This window comes from Mobula hypostoma, chromosome 1 (assembly GCF_963921235.1).
Source record: "Mobula hypostoma chromosome 1, sMobHyp1.1, whole genome shotgun sequence".
Classification (NCBI taxonomy): Eukaryota; Metazoa; Chordata; class Chondrichthyes; order Myliobatiformes; family Myliobatidae; genus Mobula; species Mobula hypostoma.
This window is the reverse complement of record NC_086097.1, coordinates 47,358,409-47,380,012: the sequence shown is the minus strand read 5'-3', so window position 1 is coordinate 47,380,012 and position 21,604 is coordinate 47,358,409. Positions and strand designations below refer to the sequence as shown.

General features: G+C 39.3%; 1 protein-coding gene across 3 annotated transcripts in view; it reads left to right on the top strand.

Moving 5' to 3' along the window:
• The window catches only part of bag5 (BCL2 associated athanogene 5), a 48,406-nt gene that overhangs the window by 188 nt on the left and 26,614 nt on the right, over positions 1–21,604 (top strand). For 2 of the 3 annotated variants that reach the window (XM_063047804.1, XM_063047811.1), the window contains exon 2: positions 6,193–11,469. The exons of the other annotated variant lie outside the window; for it this stretch is intronic. In XM_063047804.1, the coding sequence (XP_062903874.1) occupies positions 6,290–7,636 (1,347 nt within the window). In that variant the 5' untranslated portion in view covers positions 6,193–6,289 and the 3' untranslated portion in view covers positions 7,637–11,469. Of the gene's footprint in view, positions 1–6,192; positions 11,470–21,604 lie in introns of those variants that run through there. 3 annotated transcript variants of the gene reach the window in all.

Sequence of the window (21,604 nt, the reverse complement as noted above, 5' to 3'; positions counted from 1 at the left end):
GTTTTTTTAACTGTAGAATTTAATGGTAGTGGGAGTGGATCTGGATTAACCTGGGTCTGGGCTGTGTTATCTTGTCAGCCGGGCTGAGGGGTGAAACAGGTAGCCACTGCTCGGTCCTGACTCGCCAGCAGACCGTGGCCTCGTCCACTCGTCATTTGTGATCTTTTTATACCCTAGTTCTGTTTAAACACCTTTTAAACCCCATGAAAGTTACGGGCAGCGGATCCGCAACACCTGGTCTTGAGTCTGTGGATATTTCCTAGCGTAGAGCAGGCAAAATAATTGAACCAATTTGGAGTCGAATACTTCGAAAAAACTCCTCCCAAGTAAAGCGTATTACAGCTATCTCAATCCACACTGACCTTGAATACTGCGTGACCGTCTGGTCTCGCGAACCAAGTTTATATTACATGGAGTGAATTGAATGTTCTGTTGTAATGTCTTGATCCTCTATAGCTCTCTTGGTTATAAAATTCCAAAGGTTCACTGCCCTTAAGATGAAGCGACGATTTCTTATCTCTATTCTGAATCCCTTGTTTGAGACTATGGGCCCTGATTCTAGAGATTGTAACCAGGGAAAACATAACTGGATGTAGACTGATTCCTAGAATATGGGATTTTATATTTTGAGGAGAGATTTGAGGCTAGACCACAGCCAATGGCATGTACTGATGGGGAATGATGATGAGAACATTTCTATATTGATTTCAGAATGGCAGGTGATGTTAGTGAAATGTAGAGATCTCTAATAGGAAGCAAGAGGAAGTCAGAAAAGAAAATAGAAAATGCTGGAAATATGCAACCTGTTTGCAACATCTGTGAAGAGAGCAATCAAGTTTACATTTAAGGTCATTGACTCCTTAACAGCACTCAAGACCTTCAATGACAAGTCTGTTTCTCTTTGCACAATTGCTGCTTGACAGTTTACTATGTTTTGCCAGCACTTCCTGTGTGTGTGTGTGTGTGTGTGTGTGTATGTATGTATGTATGTATGTACGTGTATGTGTTTACTATTAACTGGGCTTGACAGTTTAGAAGCAAGATTAATGTTTCTGCTGCTAGAGTGAGAAGTAACATTTGCATTATAAAAATTCATCTCCCAATAAGTGAGAGTATTTGATGGCATTTCCATTGCTGAGTCCCCTGTCATTAACATGGGGGTCACTAGTGATGAAAATTTCAACTGAACCAGCCATACTGTGGTGTAAGAACAGATCACAGGCTGGGTGTTCTGGGAGTGAAGTGCCTCCTGCGGTTGCTAAGCTTTTCCATTATTTACAAGGTACAAATGAACAGCTCAATTAAATGCTGTCCATTATAGTCTGGATGTATGCAGCTCCAAGAACTGTTTAGAAGCTCAGTATCATCCAGAATAGAACAGCCTACATAATGTAACGTTAATCACCAGATTAAATTTTTACTCTGAACATCCTTGATACACAATGGCTGCACTGTACACCATTAAGAAATAACACTATTGTTATCTGCCTAGGCAGATGCAAGGGAACACCACCACCTGCTGGTTCCCCATCCATTTTACACCCTATTCTCATTTGGAAGTAGATTGCTGGCCAATCATTGGTACAAAGGACTCTGAGAACAGCTGAGAAGATCATGGGGGTCTCCCTACCATCCATCAGGGACAATTATTAGGAGCACTGTGTACGCAGGGCCCTTAGTATTATTAAGGATCCCACCCATCCATTCAGCATCCTCTTTGATTTTCTACCATCAGGCAGGAGACTCTGATGCATAAAAACAAGAACAGTTAGAATGAGAAGCAGTTTCCTCCCCCAAGGCCATTAGGCTTCAGAATTCCCTGCCGCATCATATTTGAAGTGCCACTGGTTAATCAGTTCCATTTCTTACAATATTTAATATTAATGCACTTCAATTTGTTTTTATGTGTGATTCATCTGTAGATTTTATCCTTACCTTCATAAATTATTGTGTGCTATGTGTGTTATGTGCTTTACACCCTAGTTCGAAAAAACGTCTCATTTCTGTATATGTTATATACTTGTATATAGTTACGTGATATTAAACTTGACTTGACGACTTGAAGCATAAGAGGCCCCTCCCGAACAGATTAGTAGCTTCACCAGAAAAGTGGCAGTGCTTCAAGGAATCACCTCACTAATCAGGGATGGGCAATAACTACTGGTCTTTCTAAGAGTATTCATATTCTGAGAAATGAGAATAACTGAAAGAGGTGAAATATTGGGCATGTAAGAGGATGGCAGACAGGAAGGAGAAAATACTTGGGAAAACTGGTTGCTTGGCTTGGGAATATGGCAAAACAAATGCAGTAAACTTCAGAAGCACCTTGCCTGCCATGTTCCAATAGGTGATCACGATTCAAACACAAAGCCCCACAATTCCTCAACTGGCAGGAACTACAGCAGCTATTGTCAGTTCTTTTCAGAAAAAGAAAACAGTGACTATTAACTTTCCTTGAGACAACATGCACTAAATGAAATTCCGAACTTTTTAAATGTTCATTAAAATCAAGTGAACGTTAGCGAGGAGGGAAGATTTCAAAAATACTGTGCGGTTTACAGGTCTAGGTCAAAGTAAATTTATTATCAGAGTATATTTATGTCACAATATACTACATTGAGATTCATTTTCTTGTCAGCATTTACAATAGAATAAAGGAAAAACTACACAAAGTCTGACCAATGTGCAAATATAATAATTATAATGGATTAAAAAAAATACTGTACTGCGAAAATGAGTTGCAGAGTCCTTGAAAGTGATGCCATACAGTAGGCTGAGGAATAGTGTTGAGGTGAATGAAGTTATCCGTGCTGGTTCAGTAGCCTGGTGGTTGAAGGGTAATAACTGTTTCTGAACCTGGTGGTGTGGGACCTATGGCTTCTCTACCTCCTTCATGATGCCAGCAATGAGAAGAGAGCACTGCTTGGATGGGTGGGGGCCTTCGATGATGGATGCTGCTTTCTTGTGGCAGGACTCCATGTAGATGTGTTCACACATTTCAATTTCCCTTCTACGTAGATAGAAATTTGATCATCAGGAACAAAAGAAAATGCATATTTCATTGTTGTGTCCAACAATCCAAAAGAGAGTGAGGAAATTAAGGCAATTTCATTGGATAAGCACAAAAATAAATTCATTTGTCAGACAGTATTTCCCTTTTTTTCAGAATATAGTAACAGGAACAAGAAAGCCTACCATTTTCAATTTGGTCAAAGTTCTTAATAAAACTCAGTAGAGAAATAGTAATCAAAACCTCCAATTGATTTATCATCTGGTTATTTTTGGCTGGACTTGGAATAATACATACATACAGATTAATTTCTTTCCCTCAGAAGAGAAAAATGAAAATTTCACTGATTTGTCTGTCAGGCTTTGTAATTCTTTGCATTGACATTGAAACTATTTCCTATTTGTCCTTTTGATTCGAATGAAGGAAAACCCTTAATTAGAAAAGAGAAATTTAAAGGAAGTACTAAAACAAATGACACCATTTTTAACTTGTCATTTACAGGGTTTTTGTTTTATTATGACTTCATCAGTGAAACAATTGGTCTTATGATATCAAAATTGCTTAGCAACATGAAGTATCTACTGTTACATTTCATTTGCACACGTTACATCAATTTTTGTTAGAATTCAATGCATCTTCACTCATGAATAAATCTTTTTATTAGGACTTGCTTAAAGTTGCCCTTGTTTTGACATTACAAGTCTGTAAGTCTGAGCATTCTTATATAGACTTTCCTGCATCCTTTTTTGTGTATGAGGTGCTGTAAATTCTGAATCTAAATAAGTAAATGTATCATGACTAGTGTCATGTAGCATTGCTAATATGATACTCAGCAATACAGGACAAGATTGTCCCAGTTTTTAAATCCCACGTGATTAATTTCACCTGGTAACGTGATTGAGGCTGTCCTAATTAGCTTCATTGCCATTGATTTAGCTACCAGAAAAATCAAATACTGTATTGTCTATTACAATTCTGTTTTTCAAATGTCTGCTACAATTCTGCATTAGGCGTTTCTGTTGGAGAGTAGAGAGAGAAGGGTGATATTTAGGAAAATAAAAGACATTTCTAAGTAGGTTGACATTACTGAAAGTTAATGGCCCAGAATTTACTATCAACAATGAGCTTTATAAGCAAATCTACAACACAACAGAGCTTTTAAATTTAATCCACATCCCAGGGCATAAGTAGCTGTCAGAACTTTAAATTTTCTGATTTTAAAAAATAATAATTCAGTATTAATTTGTTATTATTAAAAATTCTTAAATGTAAAGAGAAAAACTGTTAAGAGATTAAATGGAAACAATTAAAAATACTAATGTTTAATTCCTTGTGGCTATTCTTTTCCATTGAAATCAACAGAGAAGGTTTTCCCTTCATCAGATTCAACTTGGCAGAGTTTGTACAGAAACGACACAGTAAGTGGTTGGAAGTGCTTTCACCTTCATGTTTCTTTGCCAAACTCTGAGGAATTCAAAAACACAAAAGATGTTACAAGGGAAAACAACTATTAACAACTCCCTGCAACTGGGGTACTTCTGCATTTGTACTAAGTTGCTGTCAGTTATTTGAGGGATTTTTGCAGGTCTGCTGACATGTCCCTACAAAGTCTTGGCCAACTGAGAATATAAATACCTGTACATAACAAGTAAAAGCAGTAGGTCACTACCGTGAGGAATCAAAGGGATCAATGAGGAATATGTTGTGTATTCATAGAAATAGAAGGAGGACCAGGCATGCAAATAGAGCTGCATAGATAGATCAAGGGATTGGGTCAGTTGATTTACAGTAAAAAGCTCCATTCAATCTTTCCTGTTATATATGAGGGGTGATTGATAAGTTCGTGGCCTAAGGTAGAAGGCGTCAATTTCAGAAAACCTAGCACATTTATTTTTCAATATAGCCCCTCCTACATTTACACACTTAGTTCAGCAGTCGTGGAGCATACGGATCCCTTCTTTGTAGAAGTCGGTGTCTTGGACCTCCAAAAAGTGGTCCACAGCAGGGGTGATGATAAGTTTGTGGCCTAAGGTAGAAAGAGATGAGTTATTAACTTCAAACTTCATGCATAATCACTCAAAGAGTTGAATTGCATGTGCACATAACGAGAGCTGTATAACTCATCTCCTTCTACCTTAGGCCACAAACTTATTAATCACCCCTGCTGTGGACCACTTTTTTGGAGGTCCAAGATGCCAACTTCTACAAAGAAGGTATCTGTATGCTCCATGACTGCTGGACTAAGTGTGTAAATGTAGGAGGGGACTACGTTGAAAAATAAATGTGCTAGATTTTCTGAAATTGACTCCTTCTACCTTAGGCCACAAACTTATCAATCACCCCTCGTACGTCAATTTCAGCATCATTTATGTGAGTTTTATTTTTACAACCCTTCTCAGTGTCCTTTTAATTTGTGGATACCGTAGTTATGCGCAATAGTTCAATGTATCATCAAACTAATGTTGTGCACAAATTTAACATGTAGTTTTTGAAATAGAACTTTGAAACTAGAAAAGCAAGTTATTGACTCAGAACAGCCTCAATCTGCCTGTTGCTGGCATTTAGTAGTTTATTAGCAGTCACAAGTGCTTGACTAGTAGAGAGTAGTTGTATGCAAGTGTTAAGGTCATTAATTTTATTTATTTATTTGGAGGGTGCAGCACAGGCTCTTTGGATCAACAAGCCGTACCACCCAGCAACCCACCTGTTTAACCCTAGTGTAATCATAGGACAATTTATAATGACCAATTAATCTACTAACTGAAACATTTTTGGACTGTAGGAGAAAACCCAGGCGTTCTAGGGGAGGAACGTACAAACCCTTAACAGAAGACACCAGAATTGAACTCAGAACTCTGATGCCCTGAGCTGTAAAAGCATCGTGCTTACCACTGTGCAACCATGGTGCCTCCTTCTGTTTAAACTTGTCTAAACTTAATGTTAATAGTATTTTAATGCAAGCAATACTTCAGTTTTTATTAAAGTTCTTATGTTTGTGAAGCATAATCTCCAAGCAGATTAAGCTGATTAATAACAATGAAAGCCTTACAGTTTCATTTTCATCTATGTATTACATTGAGACAGATTTTGCAGTTAGTCGCAAGCTCACTACAGAGCTTGGTTTCAACTGGTATAAAATGCCAACCTTGCTAACATTTAACAATATTTATTATTGCCTCTAGAATTAAAGTTGCAATATGCTGCCAAGAAGTGACATGCTGACCAGCATATTTTCATTCAATTTTTAAATTACTGTGATTCATTAAGGAAAAAGAAAATATGAACATGGGTCAACAACATCCATCTTTGATTAAGGTTCAAGAAATTCAGAAGGAACTACAAGAAGCTAAACAACTTGTATTATCATTCAGTGGTACGCAGGCTGATAAAGAATATAAGCAGTTGGAGAGCTTGTTGACCAAGTTGCTATTTGAGTTAGATGCAGTAGATACAGACAGCAAGTCAGAAATTCAGAATGGTCGCAAAAATGCCATAAAAACTGTGGAGGAGCTATTGAAAGAGCTGGAGCAAGCTGCAACTCACCCATCACGGCTAAGAGTGGAAAGTATCTTTGGTGATGCACAGCGGCTGGTTACCAGGGAATTATCTTCTGCTGGGGGCTTGATAACTGAAGAGTTTGCTGATCACATCCAAGAAATAATTTTTCAGCTGACGCAAGTAAAAACAGGAGGGAAAATTGGTTTGAGGAAAGCCAGATATCGAGCACTAACAAGAATTTGTGCTGTCCAGGATATCATTGAAAACTGCATTGGTCAGCAAGCATTAAGTTTACCTCTATCCACAAATACACATCCTTCTGTTTCTAAAATCAATTCTGTTTTATTTGAAGTTAGCAAAGCAAGATGTGATGTAATTGGCCTGTTAATAAGCCTAAATGCCATGGAAAATTGTGCACACTTATCCCGAGTCCTCACTGGATTGTTAATGCAATTGGATGCAATAGATGTGGCTGGACACTCGGAAGTAAGAAACTACAGGAAACGTGTGGTGCATGAGATCAATTGCTTACTGGGACATTTGGAGATGGAATCCGAGGGAGAGTCTTCAGGACGTTATGACTTAACCCAGAATCAGTCTATCAAACGTATCGAAGAAATACGTCTGAAGACAACACAATTAAAACATCAGCTCTTGCGACAGGACCATGCTTTTGATTTGCATTTCAAGCCACATACTGAACTGCAAAGTCTTCTCTCAGAATTGGATCAAGTAGACATTAACAAAAATCCATGTATCCGTGAAGCTAGGAGAAGATCTGTAGTTGACGTGCAGGCTGTGATCGCTTATCTTGACCTGAAGGAGATTCTTGAAAAGAGAGATAACATGAAGGAAGAGCTGGAAGATGAACATCCATCACAGAAAGCTATATGGGGGGTCCTAAGTCACTTGTCCGAATTTCAGAGGCAAGTCCTGTCTTTTGATGGAGCTAGAACTGACAAGAATTATGTGAGACTGGAAGAAATGCTCACAAAACAACTTCTAGCACTTGATGCTGTGGAAACCCAAGGGAATGATGGTGCTAAGGCTGACAGAAAACAAGCAGTGAAGTTTGCACAGAATATTCTTAATTACCTAGACATGAAAACAGATGAGTGGGAATATTAAATTGTAGTTCTAGATGGGGAGTGTAGCTTTTGTGCCTTCCTTTGCACTATTTTTAATTGCTTAAGGAAATTGTTCAGGTTATCTTGACAGTTTCATGCAGATTAAACTCTCATCTCATATCATCATTTCATAATAGTGGACTTCAAAAAAGGCAAACTTTTGCACTTTGAGTGCAATAAGTGAACACTGTGAGAGTGTTTTGGGTGTTTCATTAAGATATCATTGAGAGCACCTTAAATGTCATTTAATAATACTCAGTAAAATTAGATTTAAATTACAGAAGAGAATCTGAAGATGTGTGTTGCTCTAGATTTCAATAAATTTGAAATATAATGTTTCATATTTTACCAAAAAATGTATATATTGATGGGATATTTAAACTGGAATTAAGGAAAACATTAACACCACCATCTTGCTACTCCATAGAGTTACATAGAACTGTACATTCAGGAACCTTCCTTTCAGCCCATGGTGTCTGGGCCAATTATGATACCAAATGAAACTAATCCTATCTGCTCGTACATGATTCCATATCTTTCCATTCCTTTTGTCTTTGTGTGTCCATCTAAATGCCTTATAAATGCCACTACCATGTCTGCTTCCACCATACTCCTGGCATTTTCCAGGCACTAAGGACTCAATGCTGAAAAAAAACTTGCCCAATGTACTGTATCTCCCTTAAATGTCTCTCCTCTCGTCTTAAAGCTATGCTATCTAGGATTTGATATTTCTACCTTGGGAAATAGACTCTATCTGTCTCTGGTAGTTTATAAATTGTCAAGACTGCCCCCCCCCCCCCCAGCCTCCGACCCTGTAGGGAAAACAATCGGAGTCTTTCTAACCTCTCATTTAGTGTGGGAATCTTGTGAAGCTTGAGGGAAGTTATTCTGGGCACTCGTGGCTACAATAGTTTGTACTAAAATGGTAACACAAGCAGATACATGAACCAAAAACTATATTTAATATACACTAGCCATCACATTTATATCTGATGCCTCAGGGATGAGAACCCTTTCGAGAGAGATAACATTCATTTAATAAGAGAACCTAAGTATAATATTTCATACTAAATCATTTGAACTCTGTCTTACATTATGTATAATAATCATTATCACTATCTTGAGGGAATCAGAATTCTGACGAGCTTGGATATAACAGATGGTGGGGAAATTTTCCCCTTAGAAGAGTGTGTAAAAACTAGAGGATACAGTTCAGGGTGAAGGGTAAGAGATTTAGAGGGGATCTAAAGGCTGATTTATACCTGTGCGTCAAGCGTACCTTACACTGTACTCTACACCGAACCCTACGCCGTAGCCTAATGCGCACCTCTCCCAAAATGTTAACTATGCATCGCGGCGACGCAGCCCAAAACTGTGATTGGTCCACTTGGTAGCATCGCATTTCCTCCTACGCTGCAATAGCTTCCCTTTGGGTGACTGAAGGGCAGGGAAGGAACTCTGGCTGCAATGCTTTCCATAAAGCTTTACAGACCTCTGAAATTACGGAGGACCCTGTGCTTGACACCAGTCTGTAGCTAGCTGCTACAGCCTGTTGACTTCCACCTGAAGCTAAAACTCGAATGGTGATTGCCAGTCTCTGAGTATACTGTGTGTACACTGATGCAATATTAATGATTGGAGACGATGAACCAAATTGTCAAATCTACTTGCCGACATCCAAAAATATTTGAAATGCATTTCCTCGTCCATGTCTCTCAGTGGCTGGACAAGCACAGAAAATTCACCCTCCTTCAGTTTCAGTCACCATTGTTTGAAGTTTGAGTTTCAACACGAAGAAACTCAACACAGTGGCATAGAAACCCCACCGCCAACTAGCGTTTTGGTGGTGAATTGCAGAGTGACGCAGGCACACCAACGCACAAGTATAAATGCTCACAACGGCGTAGCCCACTTGCGTAGGCTATGGCGTAAGCTAGAACGCACAAGTATAAATCAGCCTTCAGGAGGAATTTTCACCCAGGGAACAAATGCATTGTGGAAACCCTCACAACATTTGAGTAGCATTTAGACAAACGCTTGAATTGTACATCGTGACAACCTAGAAGGCTATGGATCAAGTGCTGACAAATGGATTAAATACTGATGGTTAAACTGATGCTCAGCCAGGACTTCGGGGTGGGGAGGGTGAAGGCCTGGTTCCTGTGTCCTTTGACACTATTGAGGTTGTTTTTGTACATTATCAGAATGCACCTGCAAACTAAAATGATAATGTAATTCATGCTACTTCCATTTAGATGTTCAATATTTCTGATTTCTTTGGAAATATTTACATTTTATCATTGGCATAGTTTATTAAAATTAGTTCTGTGTATGAAATTCATGATAATTTTGTATGTAGTTCTTGTTAACAGATCTACAATTGAAATACATTTCACATTGTTAAAGTTGATAAGGTATTAGTATTCAAAATATTAATAATGTAGGTACTTACTGAATATCATTCTGTTATCAGAAATATCAGTTTTCATGTGTTAATGGATTGTACCCATTGAAATGCATTAAATTACATTGCATTTTAATTAGCTCTTGATTAATATAATTGCCATTGCAAATATTAATATAATTGCCATTTAAAATGTTATCCTTGGCTAAGTTGGAGCTTATGGTATTCAATTAAGTTAAGTGACTGAGTTTCCAGCCATATTTCTACAATGGTATTGAGTAAGAAATCTAGTGCTGTATTAAATCTCTCTAAGGATAGACAACATTATCCCTTCTGACCAGCAACATGTCATAGTTGCATTGTTCACATATATTGGAAGCCTTCAAACAACACAACCCAAACCTGCAAAGGACAAAATGATAAAGTAGATTGGAACATCACCTGGCCTAAGGAGTACATCGTTTTAATTTAATTGTCACTCCTCCATTGTTGCTATTGTAAAATTGCTGCTGCATTACCATATGGGTAAAATTGGACTTAAGAAGATGACGGGTAAAGACAATTAATTACTGCCTGGGCATCACTGCTGACATTTTATAAATGAATACCTAAAAAGTGAAAGGTTTAGTTATTATGCTCTATGGCAGTTCATTTTAAGAGTTGCTAACATTGAGTAAGCAAAACTGAAATCTATTATGCTGACAATAAGCTAGTGGAAGCCATGCTTTTGTGTTTGTTTTATGCAGTGATTTTCTTTGGGGCATGTATAAAGTGTATTATAATCTTGGTGTTTTGATTGAAAAACTATCAACCATGTGGTGCAGTGCAAGAAACTGCTCTTCTAAATTTCAAATGTGGCAATCCAGCAAGTCAGAAACAACCACTAACAAGACTTAGAACTAAAAGCTACATGAAAGATGACATAGCCTTCAGAGTTTGCCAGTTTGCTTTCTCTGCTTTAAGATACTAATATAAATATTAAGTTCAATAGAATGATTTATATTTCCAATGATTTTTTTTGCTGTACTGTACTCAAAAGCTCCACTTGTCTGTGAAACAAGTCCTGTATTATGAAAATAATAATATCTAAAGGTGAAGGAAATCTGAAATAAACACAAAAAGAAAATAATGTTGGGAACACTCAGTGGGTCAGATGGTCCTTCATTCTGATGAAGAGTCCTTATCCTGAAACATAAATGCCATTTTTCTTTCCACTGATACTGCCTGACCCACTGAATGTTTCTAACATTCTCTGGGTTGAATCAACTTCCAATTTGTACTTTCAATTTGTCTTTGTTAGAATAAGATTTTAGTCCATAATATTGACGCTTGTTTAAAAAAAACTTTGGTTTCTGTTATTTTGTGGTGTATAATTATAATTCAATCAACCCAGGTCAGAATGTTTACAGTTGTATTTTTGTTGAATGTTACCATTCAAAGAATAAATAATAATTTTATTTTTTTAATTTATTAAGTTTTGTTTATTGTCGTGATTGTAATCTAGCTAGATACTTCTGTTGATCTGTATTAAAAATAATGGGGCAAGTATGGAAACATGATTTGCCCTTTTATAAGTTTAATACATGCTGCCTAATCAGAATCAGGTTTATTATCACCGGCATGTGTTGTGAAATTTGTTTCACAAATCTGAGCTACAAGACAATCTTTACATTGGAAACAGATATATGATTTTGACCCTAGTTTGAGAGTTTTTTTGCTTCAAAGTGGCACCAAAAACAAAAAGTTTCAAATGTAGGCTTCATTGTGATGTTATGAGTGTCAGTGATATTACACTGTACATTTGGTTTGAGTTGCTCTTGCAACACCATTTACATTTTGATTTCAGGATATGCCAGGCAATATAACTTCATTATACTGCGAATAGATTTTCCAATGTTATTGAATATTGGAGAAACCTACATGGATCTAGATCAATCCTCAAATATATTTATTTGAATTGAAATTATAATTTTAAGGCAGAAAATCAAACTTGTATCTTGTATCTTTTTCTGAAGAATTTTGCTCACGTACTAGATTAGGTTCCATATTTACAGATGAAATTCTTCACTTGATATGTGAATGGAACATGACACAAAGCCATGTTAAGTGTTTAAGTCTTCAGTAGCATCTTATTAGTCATTCACTGAACTCATTTAACTGGGATAAAAATTAGGATTTTCAGGCTAACAAAATAATCCAACTTAAATTTCCCCCACAGTCTGACATTGCTGTTTGATTGTCAGAATGATGCAACAAAACCACACAAGTTTACAGTACAGGAAGAAGCTACTTTAGAGACACAAGTTTACAGTATGGGAAGAAGCTACTTTAGAGACACAAGAGACTGTTGATGCTGAAATCTGGAACAACACATAAAATGCTTGAACCCAGCAGATCAGACAATATCCATGAACAGATATGGGTACTGAACATTTTGGGTCAAGACCCTTCATCACAGCTCCCCTTTTCTTTTTATAGATGCTGCTTGACTCACAGTTCCGTCAGCATTAGTGTTGTGGCAGGAAGCTTTTCTGTTTGGAAAAAAATCACACTTCCACTCTCTCCCTATACATATTTTTCTCAGATACTTCAGATATTTTTCTCATTTTTGCTTAACTGTTGAAATGGCCATTGGTTCAAGCATTCCTTATAATGTAATATTAACCAGTACGCAGATTTTTTTCTATCTCCCTCATTTATATTGACATATTTATTTGAAACTCCCACATAATCTATCTTCCTAATCAGAGGAAATGAGCTTTCTCAAAAAATTTTCATAATTTTACAAACTTCTTGTATCTGTCTTGATATTGCCCTCTGTTGAAAGAATTCTGTCTAAATCCTCTTATTCCTTTCAAAGCTCTTTCAAATGCCTGCTGCATATTAACCACTTTTCCAGTATCCAGTGTATACATTGCTGAACTGGAAAACTAAAGGCTTGACCTTCGATCCAAAACAAAATAGTTGTTGAAATAGGTATAGAACTTACTGTAAATCATGGAGCAGATGGGAAGAGAGAAAACCAGTTTATAGTTCAGGCCACGAAATGATGCAGCCTGACCTGGTGAGTATTTCCAGCATTGTTTTTTTTCAACATATGTGAGCAATGCCCAATTTTAACTCACAAATAAGTGGATGAAAGGCAGAAAGAACAAATGGGAGCTTGTGCTTAGCTGAAGAATAGGGTCTATTGCAATACACAAGTAATGGTGGTACAGGCTGAAACAAGATGGTAGTTGGTAAATAACATTAAAAACTCACCATGACAACTGGAAAAGACAAGCTTTATTAACTCAAAAGATCTGGAATAGCACATGGGATTCAGTTAAGGTGATCAAATAAATTTTAAAATAGATCTAGTTCACTACTATCTTCCAAAGGAAGGAAATTTACCATCCTTGTTTCAGTCACATTGGAAATTGTGTTAAAAGACTGTAAAAATAATAAAAATATCCACACCAATCAGCAATGAAATAATCAGATTTGAAGTTAACAAAGACATACCCAGCCCTAACAGCTTTGCAAACATCTCCGTGTGAGTTGCAGAATTGGTGGAGGTGCGCAACAAGACAAAAAAAAACTCAGTAAAGCTCTACTTGCAGAAGCATACCATCGACTATTCCTTCACATAAACCCGAACACAATATTCCAAATGAAATCTTTTTTAATCTTTGGTGCACCTGTGAGCTTTAATGACCTCAGATCACTTTGGTTCTGCCTCAAATTTTATATTTTAAACTATCTATCCATTCATTTAAAGTATCTTCCAATATCTTGTTATATAGGTCATAAGTCTCAAATCTTATTTATTTTTGTGAATTTGGATATACCCCATTCTATTGCATTTAAAAAGAAAACCTGGGGCCTCCGCACCAGTTACTCCCTGGATGGCAAGCTAATACAAGACAGAAACTTTGGACTTAACTATCTGCACTGTGTCTCCAATTTTTGAGGTATACAGCATGGAAATAATCCCTTCAGCCCAACTGGTCCATGCTGACCAAGATGCCCTGTCCAAGGTAGTCCCATTGCTGGCATTTGGCCCATAACCTACCCAATCCATGTACTTGTCCAACTGTCTTTTAAAAGTTGTTATTGTACCTGCCTCGATCACTTCCTCTGGCAGCTGATTCTGCAGATACCACACTTTGTAAGTTCCTGTTAAATCTTCCCCTCTCAGTTTAAACCTATGCCCTCTAGTTCTTGATTCCCCAACTCCATAAAAAAAGGCTGATTATATTCTCTGCATCAATGCTCCTCATGGTTATACTACTAATACTCATGCTCTGTCTGTTTGTGACCTCCAATTAGCGCAAACGGTGCATTACAACGGCACTTTTTTTTTGGCTAAATCGAATTAAAATGCGCTAACTTACAGAATGCAAGCAAAGTTCAAGGTTATATATTCCTATAAAATTGCTCATTCGCCAAAATCAACAGGCTCCCTTTGACCCGAGAGCCGATCCACCGTCATGGAAATCAGGACGCGACAGCCCGACGCATGCGCACGGCCAGCCTCGGCAGTGACACCTACTGGAGCAAAAGGGCAGGGCAGCTCTATTTCGAAGGGTCACATTCTGCTAATCACCATCAGCATGTACAGGATTGGGACAGATCTAACTGCCACCCATCAATAAGAGATAATTAAATCTTACTGTAATGATGTACTTCGAGACACTCATAAAACCCTCTGTTGCAGTCAAAGGACAGCAGTGACTATATCACGTCCATTTAGGAGAGCGTCAACCACATCATCAAGAATAATCAGCATCCTTTGGTGTTACTGCTTCGTATCTTCTATCCAGCATTAGGGTAAAAAAAATGGTCAGCCTAATTATGCTGCGTGGAAAGGGAATGGGGACATTATGGTCAAGAGATGATGCCAAACGTCGTCGCGAAGCGGCAAGGAGAGGGAGAGAACAAGAATCCGATGAGGCCAGGGCCACACAACTCCAGGATCAAAGAGTCAGGATGAAAAAAGGTGAGAGAAGAAGAGACAGAGGAGGAGAGGCATGCACATCTCCAGGATCAGAGACAAACAACAAACAGCAGAAGAGATGAACGGACGGGGGATGAAAGGACTGCACGTCTCCAGAATGACAACGAGAGGCACAAGAGTGGCAGATAAACCAGAAATGATGCCATCAAAAATGTCCTTCGTTAAATGAGGAGCAGCTATATTTGCTTTGCTACGCGTTGTTCTTCTTTAACAAACTGAGGTTTTCTACTTCAGTTTCCAAAGCAAAGCGATACCAATAGCATTCAGGAAAACTTAATGTTCATTCTGGTCACATCAGACTGCACCATCCTTCTCTCAAAGGGTGCCCCAACGGGTCACCCCTTGTCTAGTACACCTCTATAAGGTCACCTATCATTCTTCTTCCTCTAAGGATTAGAGTCCTACTTTTTCCAACCTCTCCCTATAACTTAGACTCTCAATTCCTCGCAACATCCTTATAAATCTTTTCTGCACTTTTGTCTGTTTAATGATATTTGCCCTTTAACAGGGTGAGTATAATTGAATACAATGCACCAGGTGTACCTCACCAACATCCTCTATAACAATCTGCGAGTTCCTGCCTTCATTGAGAGAGTCCTGCCTGAAATTGGCTTTCTGAAACGCCACACCTTGCATTTATCCAATTTAAACAACATTTGCCGTTCCTTGGCCACTTACTCAGTTTTTCAAGATGTCCCTGTAATTTTTTGATATCTTTCTCATTGTCCACTCTACCACCTATTTTGGTATTATCTGCAAACATGCTTTGTACATTGTAATCCAAATTGTTGATATAGATGACAAACAACAATATGCCCAGCCCCAAACCTTGAGGCACTCAACTAGTCACAGCTCTGTAGTCCAAGAAACAACCTTCCACTATCACTCTCTGCTTTCTACCATGTGTGTATCCAATGAGCCAACTCTCCCTGGATTCCATCCTAGAGAAGTCTACCGTAGAAACCTTTCAAAAGCCTTAATGAAGTTCATATAAAACAATATCTACTGCCCTGCCCTCATGAACTTTCTTTGTTACCTCATCTAAAGTGCCATCAAGTTCATAAGACGTGATATCCAATGCACTGAGCCATGCCAACTACCCCTAAACAACTCCTGTTTATCCAGATGTATGTATATCATATATCTCAGAATAATTTCCAGTAACTTCCCAACCAAAAAAGATAGTCGTAATGGCCTATTCTCAGATTTTCTTTGTCACCCTTCTGAGATAAAGGCACAATTTTTGTTAAACTCCAGTCTTCTAGCCACTCATGGCTAATGATCTTGCAATTATCTCAGCAAAGACTGCTGCAAATCTTCTTGAGTCTCCCACAATTATACCCAGTCAGGCCCTGGATATTTGTATGCCTTCATACCTTTTAAGACATCCACCTTTCCATAAATGTTTAAAGCTAATAGAACTATGGTTACTGGTCCCAACGTGTTCCCCATTGTCATCTCAAAGACCTGCTCACCCTATTACACAAGAGTAGGCTAAGGTTTGTCTCCTCCCTCATCTGGCCCTATCCCTATATATGTGTGTGTATGTGTGTGTCTATATATATCAAAAGAAACTTCCTGAATGTACTTAATAGATTCCACTCTATCTAATTTCTTAACCAATGTCAGTCCCAGTCTATGTTAGGAAAGTTAAACTCCCCTACTATGACAACCCTATGATTCATAGGTCTTTGCACAACTTCCCCGCCTATATCTTTTGTTCCTCTACTTCCTGTTGCCCATCTGAGGTCCTATGGTACCTTGCCAACAATGTGATCATCCCCTTCTTAATTGCTCAGCTCCACTCCTAAAACCAAACTCTTTGATCCTTCAGTAATTTTATCTGAGCACTTTCGAGTTCTTGGATCATTGGAACCTTTTCTGGGAAGGGTGTGACCTGTACTAGAGGGACAAGGTTGCACCTGAACTGGAGGGGAACCAAAATATTGGCTGGGAGGTGTACAAATGCCACTCTGGAGAGTTGAAACTCAGTTTGCAAGGGGATTGGAATCAGAGCACCAGCTCAGTAAGGGAAGGGTTGGACTAGAAGACAGATGTCAGGGAAAGTATTGAAAGGTAAAATTGAAATAGCAGGTATGATGGGTCGGATAGTTTGAAGTCTGTATATTTTAATGCTAAGATTATTATGGGTAAGGCTGATGAATTTAGAGAATTGTTCTGTATATGGAAATACAATATTGTAGCCATTACTGAAACTTAGTTGAGAGAGGGGCAGGAATGGGTGATTAATGTACCATGTTTTTGAAGTTGTAGAAAAGATAGAGGAGGAAGTAAAAGGGGGGAGGGAGGTGCATCAGGGACAATATCACACTCAAATGAGACATAATGGAAGGATTAGACACTGGGTTCATTTGGGTAGAACTCAGGAATGGGAAGGGTGCAATCACACTGATGGGATTGTACTACAGACTGCCCAATAGCCACTGGGATATTGAGGAGCAGATATGTAATCAGATTAAGAAAATGTGTAAAAATAATAGGGTCGTTGTCATGGGGGTTTCAACTCCCTAATACAAACGGGGACCTTCTTAGTGATGGGGCAGAATTTGTTAAGTGTATCCAGGAAGGTTTCAATTTGTGGATGGTCCAACTAGAGGAGAGGCCGTACTGGACCTGGTGTTGGGTAATGAGCCTGGCCAGGTGACTGACCTTTCAATGGGTGAGCAGTTAAGAGCAGTGACCACAACTCCTTAATTTTCAGGATAGTTACAGATGAGGATAGTATGGTCCTTGTGGGAGTGTTTTAAATTGGAGTAGGAAAAATTACTAGGGCATAGGCAAGAACTAGATAGAGTTAATTGGGAACACCTTTTTTTCTGGCCAGTCCACATCAGATATGTGGTGGGTGTTTAAAGATCAATTTGCACAGAGTACAGGAAAAGTATGTTCCTGTCAGAAGGAAGGATAGGGATGGAAAGATAGGAGAACCTTGGATGTCCAGAGAGGTGATGAATTTAGCCAAGAAGAAAAACAAAAAGTTTGTAAAGCTTCAGAAGTTAGGATCAAAGAAAGCACATGAGGAGTATAAAGAAGTCATTTAGGAAAGCCAGGAGGGGCCATGGAAAATCCTTGGCCAGTAGATCAAGGTGTATCCCAAGGCATTTGATACATACATCAAGAGCAAGAGGATAACTAGGGAGAAGGTGAGACAACCCGTAGATAAAGGGGAGAACATTTGCTTGGATGTGGAGAATGTGAGTGAGGTACTTAATGAGTACTTTGCTTCAATATTTACCAATATGGAGGACCAGGAGATCAGTGATGCAATATCAATTGCTCCAAAAGACTGGAAGTAGAGTAAATACTGAAAGGCTTTTGGAGTAATTGATAGTGCATCAATTTTATTAACAGTAAAATGGATCCACGCCCGTGCTGTATGTCTGCCCTGGACTGTGGGAGCAGCAGTGACATAATCGCCTTTATTCAGGGGTCTGTGGGAGGAACCACAGGAGCAGTCAGCAGAGTGGCATGTCCAGACATGTCCAGACAGGTAACCCAGTTACAACCTACATACATGGTTTACCACAATCAGTGCTGAGTGTATAATTATGTTAGTACATTTAAAGATCAAGGAGCAGAAAGTGTTGGGCCTCTGAATGAGTATTAAAGTGGATAGGTCCTCAGGTTATTGAAGGAGACAAGAGACGAGGTTGCTGGGTCCTATCTAGCCTCAGGCGAGTGGTTAATGTACTTCTGTTTAAGAAGGGAACAAGGAAAATCCTGGGAACAATAGACCAGTGAGTCTCACGTCAGCTGTAGGGAAATTGCAGGAGAAAATTCTTAAGGATAGGATATATGAGCATTTGGAAACCCGTGGCCTAATTAGGGAGAGTTAGCATGGCTCTACGGGGCAAACAAGATCTACAGATGCTAGAAATCCGAGCAACATGCACAAAATGCTGGAAGAACTCTGTAAGAGGCAGTTTATGTCTTATCAACTTGATTGAATTTTTTGACAAGGTGGCGAGAGAGATTGATGAGGGTAGGGCAGTGGATGTTGTCTACATGGACCTGAGTAAGGTATTTGACAAAGTCCCTCATGGGGGGCTAATCCAGCAGTTTAAGATTCATGGAGTACATGCTGAATTGGCTGTCTGGATTCAGAACTGGCTTGCATAGAGGGTAGCGGTCGAAGGAACTTATTCGAACTAGAGGTCTGTAATTAGTGGTGTTCAGCAGGGATCTGTGACGGGACCTCTGCTGTTTGTGATGTATATAAATGACCTAGGTGAAAATGTAGGTGGGTGGGTTAGTAAGTTTGCAGATGATACCAAGATTAGTGCAGTTCTAGATGGTGTAGTCTTCTACACTGTAGAAGACTGGCAAAGAACACAGGGCAATATATATCAGTTGCAGATATGGGCAGAGAAATAGCAGATGGAGTTTAACCCAGATAAATGTGAGGTGTTGCACCTTGGTAGGGCAAGTGCAAGAAGACAATACACTATTAAGGGTGAGATCCTTAACAGTGTTGCTGAGCAGAGAGATCTTGGGGTCCAAATTCATAGCTCCTTGAAAGTGCCTACACAGGTCGACAAGGTGGTTAAGAAGGCTTATTAGTCGAGGCATTCAGTTCAAAAGTCTAGAGGTTATGTTGCAACTTTATAAGACACTGGACCAAATCTAGAGGGATTACTGCCTGTGCCACTTAACAATGAGTATAGGAATAGAGTGAAGTGGAGGATAAATGCGTGGCTGAGGGATTAGATCAGTGGGCAGGGATTCATATTTCTGGATCATTGGGACCTATTCTGGGGCAGGAGCGACCTATACAAAAAGGACGGGTTGCACTTGAATCCTGGGGGACCAATATCCTGGTGGGGCTAAGGCTATTGGGGAGAGTTTAAACTAGAATTACAGGGGGGTGGGAACCAAACTGAAGAGACCATAAGACCATAAGACAAAGGAGCAGAAGTAGGCCATTCAGCCCATCGAGTCTGCTCCGCCATTTTATCATGAGCTGATCCATTTTCTCCTATTTAGTCCCACTCCCCTGCCTTCTCACCATAACCTTTGATGCCCTGGCTACTCAGATACCTATCAATCTCTGCCTTAAATACACCAAATGACTTGGCCTCCACTGCTGCCCGTGGCAACAAATTCCATAGATTCACCACCCTCTGACTAAAAAAATTTCTTCGCATTTCTGTTCTGAAAGGGCGCCCTTCAATCCTTAAGTCATGCCCTCTCGAACTAGACTCCCCCATCATGGGAAACAACTTTGCCACATCCACTCTGTCCATGCCTTTTAACATTCGAAATGTTTCTATGAGGTCTCCCCTCATTCTTCTAAACTCCAAGGAATACAGTCCAAGAGCGGACAAACGTTCCTCATATATTAACCCTCTCATTCCCGGAATCATTCTAGTGAATCTTCTCTGTACCCTCTCCAATGTCAGCACATCCTTTCTTAAATAAGGAGACCAAAACTGCCCACAGTACTCCAAGCGAGGTCTCACCAGCGCCTTATAGAGCCTCAACATCACATCCCTGCTCCTATACTCTTTTCCTCTAGAAATGAATGCAAACATTGCATTCGCCTTCTTCACTACTGACTCAACCTGGAGGTTAACTTTAAGGGTATCCTGTATGAGGACTCCCAAGTCCCATTGCATCTCAGAACTTTGAATTCTTTCCCTATTTAAATAATAGTCTGCCTGTTTATTTTTTCTGCCGAAGTGCATAACCATACACTTTCCAACATTGTACTTCATTTGCCACTTCTCTGCCCATTCTTCTAATCTATCCAAGTCTCTCTGCAGACTCTCTGTTTCCTCAGCACTACCGGCCCCTCCACCTATCTTTGTATCATCAGCAAACTTAGCCACAAAGCCATCTATTCCATAATCTAAATCGTTGATGTACAATGTAAAAAGAAGCGGCCCCAACACTGATCCCTGCGGAACACCACTGGTAACCGGCAGCCAACCAGAATAGGATCCCTTTATTCTCACTCTCTGTTTCCTGCCAATCAGCCAACGCTCTATCCACGTATGTAACTTTCCCGTAATTCCATGGGCTCTTATCTTGTTAAGTAGCCTCATGTGTGGCACCTTGTCAAAGGCCTTCTGAAAATCCAAATATACAACATCCACTGCATCTCCCTTGTCTAGCCTACTGGTAATTTCCTCGAAAAATTGTAATAGGTTTATCAGGCAGGATTTTCCTTTAAGGAATCCATGCTGAGTCCTGCCTATCTTGTCATATGCCTCCAGGTACTCTGTAACCTCATCCTTGACAATCGACTCCAACAACTTCCCAACCACGGATGTCAAGCTACAGGTCTATAATTTCCTTTTTGCTTCCTTGCCCCCTTCTTAAATAGCGGAGTGACATTTGCAATCTTCCAGTCTTCCGGAACCATGCCAGAATCTATCGACTTTTGAAAGATCATCACTAATGCCTCCGCAATCTCCACAGCTACTTCCTTCAGAACACGTGGGTGCATTCCATCTGGTCCAGAAGATTCATCTACCTTTAGCCTATTCAGCTTCCTGAGTACTTTCTCTGTCGTAATTGTGACTGCGCACACTTCTCTTCCCTGC